This window comes from Leguminivora glycinivorella, chromosome 26 (assembly GCF_023078275.1).
Source record: "Leguminivora glycinivorella isolate SPB_JAAS2020 chromosome 26, LegGlyc_1.1, whole genome shotgun sequence".
Taxonomy (NCBI): Eukaryota; Metazoa; Arthropoda; class Insecta; order Lepidoptera; family Tortricidae; genus Leguminivora; species Leguminivora glycinivorella.
The window spans coordinates 2,045,390-2,063,820 of record NC_062996.1 but is presented as its reverse complement, the minus strand read 5'-3'; the positions used below and the strand labels follow the sequence as shown (position 1 = coordinate 2,063,820).

At 37.4% G+C, this 18,431-nt stretch overlaps 1 protein-coding gene across 9 annotated transcripts in view; it reads left to right on the top strand.

Annotated features, from left to right (window-relative positions):
* Positions 1 to 339: 339 nt before the first annotated feature.
* Positions 340 to 18,431, top strand: part of LOC125240010 (zinc finger protein 260-like) — a 38,147-nt gene continuing 20,055 nt past the window's right edge. For 5 of the 9 annotated variants that reach the window (XM_048147819.1, XM_048147820.1, XM_048147824.1 and 2 more), the window contains exons 1-4: positions 340 to 579; positions 1,913 to 2,051; positions 2,937 to 3,008; positions 3,675 to 3,791. In XM_048147819.1, coding sequence (XP_048003776.1) covers positions 433 to 579; positions 1,913 to 2,051; positions 2,937 to 3,008; positions 3,675 to 3,791 — 475 coding nt within the window. In that variant the 5' untranslated portion in view covers positions 340 to 432. Of the gene's footprint in view, positions 580 to 1,912; positions 2,052 to 2,936; positions 3,009 to 3,674; positions 3,792 to 9,137; positions 11,898 to 12,969; positions 14,419 to 14,818; positions 16,206 to 16,255; positions 17,488 to 18,431 lie in introns of those variants that run through there. The other 4 variants (XM_048147825.1, XM_048147822.1, XM_048147826.1 and 1 more) reach the window with 4 other exon arrangements.

Sequence of the window (18,431 nt, the reverse complement as noted above, 5' to 3'; positions counted from 1 at the left end):
CATGTCCATTTTTGAGAGCATTTATTGCTGTGCGAATTAAGAGCCAAGTCAGCCAAGTTTTCCATTGTGATTAAAATTAAAAACGTCTATAGATACCTTTATTGAAAACAGTTTCGTTCAGAAATAATATCTGATACTATGATCAAATTAAGTTAAGTTATTTGTAGTAAATGTTGCTGTATTTTGCATATTCCAATTGCAATGTATTAATTGTTAATTAAAGTAAAATATTACTCTGTTTTAGAAATTAATATCAACGTATGAAATTAGTAAAAAACTTGAAATACATTAAAATCTTATTTGTCACATTTCTAAACGGACCAATAGGCTAAAGAAAATGGCGGCCCGATTGCATAGCGTCTGCCTGCATCAATTTTTGTTTTAAAATTGATTTATTAATAATACGTAAATGATTGTTAAATAGTGTTAAACATGATGGAAGCACAGAACACGTTAAATAGTGGCATGTGCCGATGCTGCTCGTCGGAAGGCACATTCAAAGACATTAAAACGACGTATCGTTGGATGGGAGAGGAAGAGGTTTATGCAGAAATGTTAACCGATTGTTTTGATATCAAAGTAAGTTTACTAATATTTATTAATAGAGTGTTATTCGCATTACAATGTGGTAGCTTACTTGTGGATTCCAACAACTGTGTTACTACCTATTTAGGAAGGTCGATTTCCGTTCCTGTCAGTTTAATGGCGCTTATCCATTAGCTAAAAAGGCCTAAGTTAGCGTTTTTAAAATAAGCAGATCTCAAATGAATCCATAAACTTGAGAAAAATAACTTCAAGAATTATGTTTATTGTTTGTCATTTCATTTTTGTTATTGACCAAGTACATTGCTGCATGGTCGTATTGATTTTGTTACGACGCAGTGTCGCACCGCGCAATGAACACAGTTTTACAAAATGGTGGATATGTTTGCACAGTGGAGGTCGAAGATTATTATTTTAAACTGATATAAACTTTCACGATTTTTACACATACTAAAACATACTTTTATGTGATTAAACCCCGTTTGTAATTATAAGTAAGGCATATTTTTGAAACTGCTGTATCTTCAGTTTACACTTTTTTACCTCTAAGCACTAATAAAATTAGGTGCTTTGCCGAAGTTAAAATTAAAAAGACACTTTTTCTTGAATATTTCCAAACTTTGTAAATAATTCGTTCAGTAGTAGTTATAGTTTTTAAAAAAGCATGTAATATCTTTCTTTTTTGTGTGTAATATGTTGTTTTCTATAATTTTGTTCATGTTACCTGTCGTCATTGTTTTTCACCGAATGGTTTAACCGGAAGATCAGCGCTGGAAGTCGCCAGCAATATCCTGAGGTTAAATAAACCATTTTGTGGCACCTTCTTGTTTTTATGTGTTCCTATTTGTAATATTTTTCTCTTTTGTGTGTTTACGAATAAAATTTTATTCTATTCTATTCTATTCTAATATCTAATGATAATTATAAAATCTGATTAGATTCTTTTAAGGAGAGTCTGTGGATTATCTGATAAATGCATAGTTATATCAATAAACAAAAGTAGTTAAAAAGCTTCTTCTGACTAGAATATTGTTTTTTGGTTATAGTTAAAAGAGAAACATGAACTGCAAACCAAATCAAAGTTTGTACTGACTGGCAAAGGAAATCTTATACTAAGGTTTATTTATACACCGTGTTTTTATTGCATTCCGTTAACTGTAAGGGAAGGTTCTTTAGATCAAATACAATTAATTTCTCTAAGAAACTAGCGCCTTAACTCTTATGGTTACCGAGTTATTAAAAAAATAAAAATAAATACTGAACATGTGTGTGACAGAAGAAAAAAACATGGTTTATATATTTAGTAAAAAAAAAAACATCAGAGTACTATTAAATACAAATATTTGTAATAAGAATGTCTTGTCAACAGATACAGACTCCGGAAGACATGGACAATGGTATCTGCGAGTTGTGCATCACACAGCTGCGGAACGCGCTCAACTTCAAGAAACAGGTGTTGCACACTGAGGAACAGTTCAAGAGAAGAATGCAGGGACGTGATGTTAAAAGTAAATATTTCATTTTATCATTTCTTTCTTAGGTTTTTAGGGTTCCGTAGTCAACTAGGAACCCTTATAGTTTCGCCATGTCTGTCCGTCCGTCCGTCCGCGGATAATCTCAGTAACCGTTAGCACTAGAAAGCTGAAATTTGGTACCAATATGTATATCAATCACGCCAACAAAGTGCAAAAATAAAAAATGGAAAAAAATGTTTTATTAGGGTACCCCCCCTACATGTAAACTGGGGGCTGATTTTTTTTTTCATTCCGACCCGACCCCAACGTGTGATATATTGTTGGATAGGTATTTAAAAATGAATAAAGGTTTACTAAGATCGTTTTTTGATAATATTAATATTTTCGGAAATAATCGCTCCTAAAGGAAAAAAAAGTGCGTCCCCCGGACCCCTCTAACTTTTTGAACCATATGTTTAAAAAATATGAAAAAAATCACAAAAGTAGAACCCTTGGCCGGTTTTTTTATATTTCAAATTATTAAGCCCCCTCATAGACCGTTCCTCCGACCTCATAGTTTGTGTTTCATTATTTTGAATATTTCCTTTAGCAGCTAGAAGTTATTGACATAAAATTAAAAACTTGCCTTAAAAAGACTCCCCTCTTTTTTACCACCAAATGCCAAAATCTTCATCAATATCATATCCTTCTTATACTTACATCAAGCCAGAGGTCAATAAACTTATGAGAGTGTCAAATGTTTTGTGTACGACCCTGGTGCTAGGCTGGGAAAACATTAGGTTGAAGAAAAAGATGTGAAGAGTTACAATTGTACTTTGCGAACTGTGGTGTGCTGACCCCTGCACCAACCAATTAAACTTTTTCCGAACCAATTATTATTTGTTATCATTATTAATTTGTTATAATTCATTGTTTCAGACCCTATAAAAATTGAATCTGTGGAGGACTCCATAGAGTCTGACCACCTTTCCGACCAAGACTTCACAGAAGGTAAGATTTTCAAGAGGGTTTATCCTTAATTATAATATTAGTTATGAGGGAAGTGTAGTTACCTTGTGAGCTACAGTCTAAAATACGATTGAAACTCATAGTATTGCTCTGTAGTAGAGATGGGCCGAATATGAACTTTGCCGAATATGAATATTATAATATACGAATATTATATTATAATGGTTACATTAATATGTTACTACAACTATGTTCTTATGATTTAGTGGATAACTAAAACTTTGTTATAACAACTCTGAACTCTTCTCAACTCTTAAACTACGATTTTTTAGCTTTTTTACAAAGCAATTGTTTTTGTATTTTGATGCATAATTATATCTTTTCAGTAGTTCCTTAGAAGAAAGCTACTAAAATAGGAGCTTATTATCCAATGGAATACGTAAGATCTTCGTTAGTTATTTATTTTGTTTATTCGGTAAATATTCGGCAATGGCACCGAATTATTCGGCCGAATACGAAGTACGAACATTGAAAAACTTGCCGAATATGCCGAATACCGAATATTTACCGAATATTCGGCCCATATCTGAGTAGATATCTGAGTGACTACAGAGTTGTAGTCAATTAATGGTCACTGTTATGCTTCATATCTCTTCACTGACCTGCTCCTAATACCTTCCAAGTTCAACATGCACTCTTTTGTTCCAGAATACGAAGTCCCAATCAAAGTGGAGATTGAAGAGAAGCCAAAAGCCAAGAAGCGTCCGGCCAAGCCCGCCACGCCCCGCGCCAAGAAGGCCAAGAGTGAACCCGAGTCTTCCCAACGTAAGTCGATAGTCTGTTACTAGTGGCGGCGGTCGTGTGATTATGCGGATAGCTGGGTGTCTATATTAATCGGATATACAGTGTGGGATGTCTTGCGTTTTAAAAAAGCTTTAAAAAGCTCAACTCTGCATACCAAACTATTTATTAGGATGTTTTATCCGTGCCATTACTGCCATGAGTGAACAATAGTTGATAGTGACTAAAGGCCATAACACGACTGATTAATGGCAAGTACAGTCACCGGCAATAACATAGACGGCTGCATAAATATCTGACACACTCTTTTGGCCCTAGAAATAAGATCATGTTAGAATATTTTGCCTTTTTTGAACTTGACTATAATGTTACCTATTCAACTTAAGTAAATTTAATGATATTGGTGTCAGACTATTAATAAGCATGTGCCCACGGTTTCTTCAGCTATGTAAATGAAATTTTGAATACCAATTTTTTCTGTTGGCTCATGGGGCTCAATAATTTTCTTGGCAAATGGTTTCTAGATTAATATTGAATAGAAACCAAATTGAAGTAGGCACCCAGCTCTTATCGATTAAAAAGTCAAAAATGTGTACTATTTAACTAATTGAAATATTGTTACTTCTGAATATTGATTGTTTATATAAAATGTTGGTTGTGCAATTCAATTTAGTGTATTTGATGACATTGATTATGAATGACGGTAATTTAACTGTGATAATATGTGAATGAGTACCCACAACACAAGCCTTCTTGAGCTTACCGAGGGACTCGGTCAATCTGTGTAAGGATGTCCTATAATATTTTATAATTAATTTTAGTATTGTGAGAGAAACAGATTAGTCCTGTCATGCTTGTCTGCAATGCAATGGACAATGATTCATAGCAGTGGGTCTAAATTATTTTCATACAGACAATATTACTTTTCTTGATATAAATACAGAATTTTGTACACATGTTATGGAGTACTAAGATAACATAAGGTCTAATCTGCATTATCATACGGCCGTCGTTCACTTTGAAAGTGTTAGAAAAGCTGCACACATACACATTATGTAATTTAAAACCCTATATTTTTTTAAACGGATTGCTTGCTACAGTTGATCTGTAGTCATCGCCACCATTATTCGAGGTTACTGTTTATACTTTCAATTTATAAAACTTATTTCAAGTAATATGTCAGCTCTTCTAACGTATTTCATTTAGTACTTTATTCGTTTATATGTAAGGTTTAATGTTACTATGCTACAATATGACATTTATCCATGGAAGTATCCGAGCCTAAGTCATGGCAAAGACATATGTAACTTCGTATACATAGACAGATAGTCTAAGAAAAAAACGTACCTCGGAACCATCAAGAAAATGGTGAGTATGGTGGCCTAGATGGCGTTACACCTTACTACTAATGGCGCTAATATTAATATTTGACATTTTAACACATATCAAGCTAAGAATATGAGCTAAATTGTCAAAACTGAGGTTCAAAAGTTTTAAGCCTGTGTCGAGAGATGGCAGTCTATACTAGAGATGGGCCGAATATTCGGTAAATATTCGGTATTCGGCAAGATTTTCAATGTTCGTATTCGGCCGAATAGTTCGGTTACATTGCCGAATATTTACCGAATAAACAAAGTAAATAACTAATGAAGATCTTACGTATTCCATTGCATAATAAGCTCCTATTTTAGTAGCTTTCAAAGGAACTACTAAAAATGCGTCAAAATATAAACACAATTGTTTTGTAAAAAAGTAAAAAAAACCGTAGTTTAAGAGTTGAGAAGAGTTCAGAGTTGAACTAAGTTTTAGTTAACCACTAACTCATAAAGAACATAGTTGTAGTATGTATAACAATTATCAATCATTTCATAGTTTTAATCTTAACATTCGCTTTAAAAATATGTCGTAACCGAATATTCGGCCGAATGTACGGTTCGGTAAGAGCTGAACCGAATGTTCGGCCGAATATTCGTTTTCGGCAAAGTCCATATTCGGCCCATCTCTAGTCTATACACTGTGATTACATATTTTACTTTGACAGTAACATTATATGTACTCAATATTTTTTATTGCTTGACTTTATAAAAATCTATTCACAAACCTGTACAGTGTTTGTGTGTATGTATGTTTGTATCTGAAATAGGATCCATCACATTTTAAATTACAAGTTGACCAAGCTGCACACAACTATGGCCTTACATTTCAGACTTTTAAGAGACGTGTGTCTTAGATTTGTCTCAACTATCATTGTGGCTGGGTTTTCTAGTGACTATTATAAAACCATTGGCATGCGAAAGATGTATAAAATGCAGTCCGTTGCAAGTTGGAACATATTTCAATTCGCACCTGATGGAAAGTGACGACAATTCCGAAGTTGTAGCTCACTAGTTAGTAGTGGAAACAACTTGCCTGGTATATAAGGGTACTGTATTCTGTCACTTCTGTCAGGTTTTGAGTCTCAGTTACACTCACAATTGAATATTAAAACGCTATTATATTTATTTTTTTAAACAGTGTTCTTTTGACATGACAACGGCTGGATACCATTTTATATCTAACTAACTGAAAATCTCAATTGTAGTGAGTTTACACTGTCGATATTGTAACATTGTAGCATTTATGATAAGTTTTTGTCCCTTTCTTCAACTTTTATAATATTATCTCTAGCTTTTCAAACGATTACTCTCTAACTTTTAAATGACCTACCACAGATTATTATTGTTATAAACCACGTGCTTATTCGTCTTTGAATCGAAGTACACGGCATTTTTCGCATATCGATTATCGAAATCACTTTTAGAGCCACCCCACACTAGCGTCTTTCGATCGTTGGCGTCGTCTTGTCAACTATGGAGTATGGCTGCTCAACGCAACGCAATATCGCTGACTAGACACTGAAACTCGAAATACGATAGTGTGGGGTGACTGGTATGGGCTGACCCATAATTTTTTTTACGGCAAAGTGTATACAGCGATCGTCAAAGCTGACTTTTTTACGAGAAATTCGCACAGCGCTCTTATATGTGAAATATACGTAATCGTAACCGCGACACGGCGTATTGCCGATGTCTGTATTATACATACCAAGGCCTTTTGAGACATAAACCTAATGAAAATGGCTTTAGAGAATGGTTTAACATAATGAATGCTAGCTCGAGCTACAAGTACCTATGACACGGGAAAAGAAAAATGCGCCTACGAACTGTGGCATATTTCACAATTAAGACAATTGTCGCCCGGCAGTGACACTTCGCCGTTCATTGCCTGTTCAACAAGGAAATATTGACGCTGAGTAACAATGTTACTTATCAACACAGAAATAGACATAAATTTGTCAGTGTCAAGTGTCAATGCCACTGTGGAGAAATAGCCCACTGAGAATGCGTTAGCAGTGAATGTGTCAGAATGTTAGCTGATGATGATGATATTGATGATGCTATCGATATTGAATTTACGATTGACGATTAATTCGCTATTGGAAGTGAGAAGGTGCAAATATTGCAAATATAATACGAACAACATAACAGTTTTGTTAGAAAAGTCAAATTTTAACAAAGAATTAGAGCCAAAGCATAAGTATATGAAGGTAAGTTACTTATTTATTTACTACGTTTTTCATAGCATATTTAAAACCAAGAATTTCGTAGAAATTTTAACAATCTTATTTATTGGGATTTAGATTCCGTCTAAGCTAATCCTTCGCCATGTTTGTTGGTACATAGTTTGAGACTGTTATTTTAAATTAATTGATATTTGACGTTTATAACACTTCCTGACGATGTACTATCAGATTTGGATTAGACGGACTACATTGTTTTGTGTTTTTTGTTCAAAATATCTAATATTTTTGTGACACATAATGCCTTATTATATGTCTTGTCCCTAATCAAATTATGATTGCACATAATCGAAAAATACAATATGACATGAATATCGCTAGAACGTAAAATTACTTTAAACTGAAACCGAGATATCTTTTGGTTTTGCCAACTCTTAATGCATTTTATTGATTTGAAGATAAGATTTAACTGATAATATTCTTGCTCTAATTTCTGTGTGACCTCAAAAGTGGCCAATACATCACAAGCGACGAACGCTCATTGTCAAGAGTGTACTGATATCCCGAAGAAAATATCTCAAACAATGTTTTTTTACCAAAGAGAACACAGTAATGTGTGAAAAAGAACTAAAGATAAGAAATTCACAAATAAAATGACAGCGAAACATGGATTATTTATCACCTTCAACCACAACCAGTCTTAAACCATGTAAAATAGTTTCTAAAATATGTAAATCAATGGCCGAGAGCTCGGAGTCAGCGTAAACTGGCGTGAGCAAAGTATAAAGTTATGAAGTGAGTAAAGTATGAAGAGCAAACTTCAGCCGATCTAGCCGAAATGACTATCGTGGACGCTAGACACCGACTGAAACGCAGTCTGGCTCTGTCGCGCCAATACGGAAGACCGATAGAGATAGATAGTTACGAAAATGATGTTATCGTTAGCGTTTGTGCATTTGGCTAAGTACCCAGGTTTATCGCGCCAGGGTTAAGCACGGTTTAGCCCATTAAATAAAATAAATAAATATTGGGGACACCTTACACAGATCAACTTAGCCCCAAACTAAGCAAAGCTTGTATTATGGGTGCTAAGCAACGATATACATACTTAAATAGATAAATACATACTTATATACATAGAAAACATCCATGACTCAGGAACAAATATCTGTGTTCACCACACAAATAAATGCCCTTACCGGGATTCGAACCCGGACCATCGGCTTAGCAGGTAGGGTCACTACCAACTGCGCCAGACCGGTCGTCATTTCTTCTGTTTGAATTAGATGCGTTTAGACAGCAGTTTCCACCAGTGTTGCGTAATACCTACCGTTCAGAAACATCAGATTTATCAAAACTAAACAACATTAGGTTTAAGTACTTACTATTTAAAGGGCAAACACAGTGATTCCCAAAGTTGACTGTGCTCCGTTTCACTCACTCGCCCGATAATCACAGTTTACATATCGTTCTTATTTTTAATGCAGGACTGAATATCTGCGTCTTTTTTTTTTCTTTCCGTCTTATTGCGTACGTTATTATATGGGATCTGGTCACTTACGACAATTTCCCCAAACAACTGATCGTTCCTTTCTTTTTCATTCCTTTATCGTTCATTTCCGACTTTGTCCAATATTTTAAACCACTTACGATTAAAACATTATTATTAATGTACTTCAGCACTCAGCAGCTGAGCTTTTAACGCTCATAATTATCGATCCATAATCGCGGGACGCAAGGGCACCGGAAGAGCCCCCCTAATAATAAGAAGACTGAACGGAGAAAACTAAGATGCTCGTTTCTTGTTATAGGAACGGACGGCGACGCGCCCAAGAAGCGCAAGAAAAAGAAAAAGAAAGCGGACGCTAGCGCGACCCCCGAGCGCATTGAGCACAGGGTCAACCTGACCGCCATACTGCAGTACTCCAACGCCAGTCCGTTCCGAGACAAGACCGCGCGCGGCTTCTCCTGTCTCTACTGCTGCGCGCACTTCCCACACATCGACGACCTTCGCGCCCACACCGCGCTCCAGCCCGAAAAGGACAAGCTCAACTCCATGATCGACTACAAGCTCAGCTACAACCCCATCAAGCTCGACATCACCGGCCTCGAGTGCACCGTCTGCCACCACCCCATGCGCGACCTCGTCCAGCTCAAGGACCATCTCGTCTTCGTCCACAACAAGACCATCTACAAGAACATCAAGGACATCATCCTCCCCTTCCGGCTCGAAGACGGACACAACTTCACCTGCGTCATATGCTCCGTCGTTCACATCTCCTTCAAAAACCTCTATCATCACATGAGCAGCCACTACAGAAATTACTGTTGCAACAAATGCGGCGCCGGTTACATCACCATAGCGGCGCTGCGCAAACATATGAAAACCCACGAGCAGGGCAACTTCCCCTGCGCCTACTGTGATAAAACATACACCTCCTTCACTAAGAAGCGGAACCACGAGAAAGGCGTCCACACTGGCGGCTGGCTCAGGAACAAGTGCCCGCACTGCCCGGAGATCTTCGTCAGTTACTACGACCGGAGCGAGCATCTAGTTCAAGTACACAACGAGAAAGCCGTCAAGTATCCCTGCAACGCGTGCAATAAAGTATACAAAAAGAAGTTCGAACTTAACCGTCACATTAAACATCACCATTTACAACAAAAGAGCTTCTTATGTGACAAATGCAATGCTAAATTCTTCTCGAAACGCGGCCTCGTCGACCACCTGTCCAGGCATTCTGGCGGCGAAGTGTACACCTGTGATATTTGCGCCAAAACCTTCGCTCGAGCGAGAACCTTGAAGGAGCACATAAGAATTCACGAGGACGACAAGCGGTTCCAATGCGAGGTCTGCAAGAAGACTTTCGTGCAGAAGTGTAGCTTGAAGAGCCACATGCGTCTACACCAGGATCATTTAGACATCTTTAAAGAGTTCGATGATGTCAAACATCTGATAGACGACAGGGAGTTGACCTTGAAGCAGATCGCGGCCGAAAACAAAAAGAAGGCCGAGGAGGAGAAAAGAAAACCGAAATTCCTCCCGGTTGTAACCGTTGATAAGATGTAGAAGTCGAGGACTCGTTGAATAGGTTTCCAAAATGTGTAGTGAACGTTACTGACTGTTAATCAGGGAATGCAATAAGCGACCAAATTTCATAACCGGTTATGGTTTCGTTTATGCCCGAAAAATAACCGATAACCGGTTACGGTTATTTTCGATAAAAGGTAGTAAATGTTTAATCAATTAAACGAAAAATACAATAATTTAAGGTATTAGTGAAAGTGATAATAAGTTTGACGTGATAATATTCAATTAGAATCGTTCACATTAGTAAGGGAAGAAATATTTTCATTACTAAAGTAAACAAATGACAAAAATGATAGTCACAGCAGTCACAGGCAAAAGGGCAGTATTTTCTAGTAGCTAAAAGATCAAATCCATCGAATTTCAGAAATAAAATAATGACCGATAATAACCGTAACCGGTTATTTTATTTGAGTTTCCTAATAATCATCGGTTATGAAAATTTGTCAAATAACCGGTTATAACCGATTATTTCGGTTACGGTTATAACCGGTTTGCATTCCCTACTGTTAATATTCATAATATTTGCAATGAAAGATGTTTTGAAACAGGGTCCTGTCGCTGTTGCGCTTTGAAAACATTATTTGCTTGAACATTATCAGTTCACGTTAGCTTTTTTGTATTTTTCATTCTGTTATGTTTCATTGTATACAAACTATTTGTGATCTCATTCAAACTTGATGAATGAATGATGAAGACACGATTTGTTTTACACAAGATTATCAATGTAACTACATCACCATTATCATCGTTTATTATGTTATTTATATTATATCTTCATATACCTGAATCGCGGATGTATATTTAACAAAATTTATTATTTTAAGAGATACTTTATCTAAATCGGTGTAAGTGTACCTATTTTGTTTTTGACATTTAAAATGACCAAAGAGCGGAATTCTTCATAGCAAAAATCAAACTGTCAAAGGGATTGACCTAACCGTTTTATCGACTTGAGTTTTCATGAGTGATTTCCGTGCCGTGTTACTAAAACTGTTAATAAATTATTAAATCATATTAATAAATTATTAACCATTTTAGTAACACGGCACGGAAATCACTCATGAAAACTCAAGTGACATAAATTACATATGTAACGCTGACATGATTTACTTTAATATGGAGATGCAAGTTGCTTATCAAAATGGTCAAATGTTACAGAATAATCTTTTAAGTTGATTATGGATACCTAATGCGATATTATTCCGTAACATCGATAAGTCGATAAAACAGTTAGGTCAATCCCTTTGACAGTTTGATTTTTGCTATGAAGAATTCCGCTCTTTGGAAATGACATTAGGCTGCCAGTGGTCAGGGACAAAGCGAAAAGAATAACTATTAGGAGTTGTCATATCCAGACTAACTATAGGTTAGGAAGATCTGCTCGCCACGAGTGCTTTAAATTTAAAATTATTATATTTATAAGTTTTACCATATACAAGAACCATGTGTGTTGAAGTAAATATATTATATGTATTACTGCTATATGTTTTTTCTTTAATATGTATCCATATCTATTACGATATTGATCAGTAGAAATAACGCATATTTCCAAAAAGTTCAGAAGAATACTCTTTAATCCTACATGATTGAAAGTAAAAATGACGAAGAAGACTTAACCCTTCGTATGCTTAGACACGGATCCGTGCGTGGGAATTTTAATCTATTGTTTTAAATGTCAAAGTCATATTTTCAATGATCAAAATTGACAGGCCGCATACGAGGGGTTTAAGAGTAAGTAAAAGAGAGCCGACATACAAAAATGCCAATGCGAAGTGCGTAAGGATCATCCACATATTACGTCACACCAAATTTCAGGTTTTTGGACCCCTCCCCCCCCCTATGTCACGCTTTTTTGTATCCCTTTAACAGGGATTGTCACATTTAGTATGACCCGCCCCCCCCCCCCCCCGTACACTGTGACATAATATATGGATGACGCCAAAGAGACGTTCAACGTGTACAAGGCTTTTGTAAATAAATAATAAATAAATATTGGGGGCACCTTACACAGATCAACTTGGCCCCAAACAAAGCAAAGCTTGTACTATGGGTACTAAGCGACGATATACATACTTAAATAGATAAATACATACTTATACATATAGAAAACATCCATGACTCAGGAACAATTAATATATGTGCTCATCACACAAATAAATGCCCTTACCGGGATTCGAACCCGGGACCGTTATTTATGATTAGGTACATTAATGGTACATTGAACCAGTTGGTTTTACACCGGGATAGGATCTGTTTTATTTGCAGAGAAAAAAAAAAATAAAAGTAATTATGGACGGTAAAAAATATACATACAACAATGACAAATCCGCGCCAGAGAATTGCATGTAGGTACATCGTTAGTAGCGTTATATCATAATCTTTTTTTACCTACCTACATACATACTCTTCTATTACGTTTTACGAAAGTATATTAGTGAGGAGATTGAATTAAATTAAGAGTAATGTGATTATTACATCACGTCGGAAAACATGTGCCTTGTTTGAACATTGAGGAAACTGATCGCGTGTGAACAACTGTTTTTCTTTTCTAGGCGACACCGGAGCGACTAAAAAACGGAAAACAGCTCTAAAGGAGGCAAACGAAGCTCCTAAAACGGTGTTACGAGAAAAACACATGCCCGAGATGCAGAAACAGTGGCACAACCTCACCACCCTGCTCAAGTACTCTAACGCGACGCCTTTCAAAGACAGGAACGATGCTGGGTACATATGCGCGTATTGCTTCAAGACTTACCCTGACCCTGAGGTCCTACGCCACCACACGCAGAACGACCACGTCAAAGAGAAACCAACCTACAAGGCCGGCTCAGGCATGAGCAGCTTTGTCGCGTTCCTCGACATAGTCGACCTCAAATGCACCCTCTGCAATCTCCCCTTCGAAAACCTAAAAGATCTCCCCGAACATTTAGTCACAGTCCACGACAAGAAATACTTCCTAGGCGTCACCGATTACTTCCAACCATTCAAACTTACTAACGAGCAACAGATCAAATGCTGCCTCTGCAACGAAGCCTACCACAACATGAAGCTCCTCATGCAACATATGAACGTCCATTACCGAAATTTCATCTGCACGACCTGTGGAGCTGGTTTCGTAAACAGCTTTAGACTTAACAGACATGAGACCACGCACGGGAAGAAAAAATCCAGCTTCCCGTGCAAACATTGCGGGCAGGTGTTCGCAGCGGAATCCAAGAAGAAAGCCCATGTCAACACGGAACATAAAGGCATCGCTGGAGACAGCGTGTGTCAAATATGCAAGGCGCGTTTTAAGAACTACTATCAAAAGACTAGGCATATGATGCAAGTCCACAATGTTGAAGGAATAAAATGTGACATGTGCGATAAAAAGTTCAATTTAAAGTCAAATCTAATGTTGCACATGAGAAGCGTACATCTAAAAGAGAGACCTTTCGAATGCTCAGTGTGCAGTATGGGTTTCTTCATCAAAAGGCACATGTTGGGACATTACATGGCGACGCATACAAATGAGAGGAAGTTTAAATGTGATGTGTGCGGCAAAGCGTACGCTACTCAGAATAGTCGGAGGAAACATATGAAGAAAAACCACGGCATATCTAAGAGTAATATGTTGGCGCAGAATCAGACTATTCCTAAATAATGGACGTGAGTGAAATAAAGTGTAATGAGTGTATGTAAATAAATCTGAAAAGTATTTAACTAAGAAAATAAACTGCTGATATACGTATTTTTAGCTATAAATAGTCACATCCTATTATTTAGAATGCCTATTTTTATAATTTATAATAATTATAATCAATCATTGTGATTTATTTAAGTATCGATTCCAAATCGCAGAATATTTTTGGTTGGAAAACTGTTTTTTACTAATTTCGATTTGTAGAGCAGCTCAATAGAAAGACTGATTATTTTATGCATATTGCAATGTTTTAAATTCGTGTAAACTTTAATAAGTACTTGCGCTTAAATATTTATACATAAAATATGTAGAAGAACAATTATGTGTTTCATTTAAGACTAAACTATTAAAAAAAACAGTTACCTTTATGTTTTACATCTAAACGGTATTAGTTAATCTTTTAAAATTAAAAATAGTGTTAAATATCCTTTCATTAAATAATGGATACTGGTTATAACCATAGGTTCCAACAGAAATACTATTACCTAATAAAGCAAACACATGCTACGAGTAGATAGCACGACGCCCATTACATGTAAGGATAAAAGAAACTTTTTTAAGAAAGAATATAACTATTGAATCTCATGATATTAGCTGGAAAAGTCAAATAGGAGTAGATGTTTTAAGCTGACCAAATCTGTAACTTGCGTAGTACCAGAAGACACCCGTAGAACTTCGCCGAAGCATAAGAAATCCAATAATCTGTACTTTTGTTGTAGGTGTCATGAAGACATCTTTCGTGAAAGTAGAATGGAAACGGAAGAATAAAGATGATACTCCCGGTAGTATTGCTAGCGCTGTAAAAGATGAAAAAGCAGAGAGTGAGAGAAATAATGAAAGAACCGCTATAAGAAAACGCGCTAGTAAGAGAGAGACAAACAAGATTAATCAGAAACCTATTGAGATACACATGCATCGTCACAATATAAGAGAGATTTTGGCCAGCTCCAACGCTACTCCAATTCGATGCCACGGCGATATCGGATATACCTGTTGTTTCTGCCCGAAACAGTTCCCAAGACCCGCCGATCTCAAAAATCACACGATACAAGAACACGACCACAAAACCAAGCAAACATTCATGGCAGACGGGGTGATGCACTCTTATATAGTGAAGCTAGATATTACCTCCTTACGCTGTGAACTGTGTGCCACTAACCTAGACAGTCTAGACCAAATGGTTCACCACTTAATCAAATGCCACCGAAAGAAACTGTACACGGATATTAAGAATCATATCCTACCTTTCAAGTTTGAAGACGATAAAATGCGATGCGTTATTTGTAAGGTAGAATGTAATTCTTTCAAACATCTACAAGAACACATGATTGTGCATTTCAGGAACTACGTCTGTGACGTATGTGACAGTGGATTTATCAACCGAAGAATGCAGGGAGCCCACGCTAAAACACATTTAACCGGCAAATTCGAATGCAGCACTTGTTCTAAGGTGTTTGACACTGTTCTTAAACTAAAATCACACGAACGACAAGTCCACACTACTATAATGTATAACAAATGTGGCCATTGCAGCGAAAAATTCAAAGACTTCAAACAAAAACGTAAGCATCTGGAAGACGTCCACGGGATTAAAAAGGAAAAATCGAAATGCAAAGCGTGCGATAAATCCTTCAGTTCCCTTTCGGCTCTTGGCGTTCACGTTAAACGCAATCATTTAATAGAGAGACACCATAAATGTGGCCAGTGTGATATGGCATTCTACTCAATTAGAGAGTTGGAGCAGCATTTGGTGAAACACTCCGGCACGAGAGAGTTCCAGTGTGATGTGTGTTATAAATTTTACGGACTGAGGAAAACTCTAGTCGAGCACATGAGAATACATACGAATGACCGTCGATTCGAATGCCCGCATTGCGGAATGACTTTTGTGCAAAAGTGTAGCCTAAAAGGTCACTTGCGGTCTAAACATTCCGAATCAACTTGAAATTAATTCAAGACACGTAGTGAACATTATAATTAAAAAGACATCTCCTAGATACAAGTGTTTTATTTTAACATTTATCTTCATTAGTAGATCCTGTCACACATTAGATCGCCAAAACCATTGTCAAAGTACTAACAGTTATTTGTTTACTGAGGATGGGGAAACTGGTGGAAGAGTTATATTGACTATTATTTTTGTTTTTTCTTTGTAGGTGTCGATCGGAGAACTAGGATTATCACAATCGATGCGACTAATCAAAAAGCGGGTATCAAGCTTGCTATCTCGCGGAACGTCTTGCGACTGACCAAGGGGCCCAGTGAGACGAGGAAGAACCTGCATAATCTAGGTCAGATCTTACTCAATTCTAACGCGAGCCCAATAAAAGCGCACGATCTGCGGGGGTACATGTGTGCTTTATGTCCGAAACGGTATCCCGAACCGCAGAATCTGAAGAGACATTTTCTTGAAGAACACAACGACGATAAATTAATAAGGAGCATGTCAGGCATGACGGGCTCTCCGCTGCTCTCCACCCACGTCGTCAAATTAGACATCACGCTTCTAAACTGCGCTCTGTGCGACACCGACTTCGACATGCTAGAGGACTTTATACTTCACCTAGTAGACGTCCACGATAAGAAATTGTACACTGACATCCGTAATCAGTTGCTGCCCTTCAAATTTGACACGGCAGAGTTGTGTTGCGCTATCTGCTCTGCGACTTATGGCAGTTTTAAACTCCTGCAGCAGCATATGAATTCACATTTCAGAAATTATATATGCAATATATGCAACGCTGGGTTCGTAGTCGAGCGTCTTTTGGCGCATCACATCCGTCGGCATGGGACCGAAGAAGTCCAATGTCCCGAATGCGGGAAGACTTTTATCAACATACAGAAAATGCGGGAGCACGTAAAACGCGTGCACATGGGTTTGGACAAGCGGAACAAATGCCAGTTCTGCGAAGAGAAGTTTGTGGACTATTGGAAAAAGGTCGATCACATGGTGAAAGAACACGGAGTTCCCTCGGTAGTCCTGCATTGCGGGGCTTGCGACCGTACTTTCGCTAACCAACGAGCGCTGTCTCGACACACGAAGAAAGATCATCTAATGGAAAGGAAACATAAGTGTCCTTATTGCGAAATGAAATTTTTCAGCTCCAGCGCGCTTAAGAAGCACCTACCTAAACATACGGGTATTAAGAATTACAAATGCGAAGTGTGCTTCAAAGAGTACGGCAGAAAAACCACTCTTAGAGAGCACATGCGGATACATAATGACGACAGGAGGTTCGCGTGCGCACACTGCGGACTCGCCTTTATTCAGAAGTGTAGCTTGAAGGGCCACTTGCGATCCAAGCATGGCGAGGTCGTTTAACATATTTTAAAATACTTGTTACCTTTTTGATCTATGTTGAGTTTATTAAATATAAAATTTGATTAACGAATTTTGTTTTTATACAGCGGTGCTGGTTCCTAAAAAAATATGAAAATCATGTTTATAGTTAAGTACACTGAAATACGTTTATTAGCAACAAAGTTGTTAGAGAAACACCACAAAACCCTAATAACCTCATGATTAATGTAAAATTCTTAAACAGTAGAAAAACCAGAGAAACAACTTTGTTTTCAATCGCAAATATAGTTAGATAAAATATAATAGAATAATGGTTTATTCACGTTGTTACACAGACAATAAATAATTTTCAAGACATACAAAAAATATTCATTGGCCTTAACGTCTGTTGCAGACGATTTATGGTGTAATATTCGAAGAGCACCTTTTCTGATGACTTATTAGACCGATGCGAGACTCACATAGTCTACCGCAGGACTGACAAGAGAAATTTGCGGAAATCGGCGCTGAAACACCTTGGCGTCGCTTCTGTCTCTTATCAGCGAGTGCAGCAAACCATGACTCATCGCAAATTTTGCGACCCTCCACAATGCATTTGCGCCACTCCGTTCGTTGTTCCGCAACTTTCTCCCAGAGTCGATAGTCAATATGAAAGGCAATCATGTCCCTCTTTGCGCAGTCTTTAAAGCGAAGCAACGGCCTTCCAACGCTACGCTTTGCATTCGCAACAGCACCAAGAAGAACACGACGAGGTAGTCGAAGAGGGTTCCATCCTGTGCACATGCCCTAACCAACGTAGTCGTCTCTGTTTAAGAAACGCGGTTAAGCTAGGCAGCTGTGCAATTTCTAGAACCCTCTTTTTTGTCACCCGGTCTTGCCATGATATTCCCAAGATCTTACGAAGGCACCGCATGTAAAAGGAGTTTTATTGACGTTCTACTTTTGCATACGTCGTCCAGGTTTCAGCTCCGTACAAGAGTATGCTTAATATAGAAGCCTGAAAGACTGTTAACGCCCTGACTGGCAACACT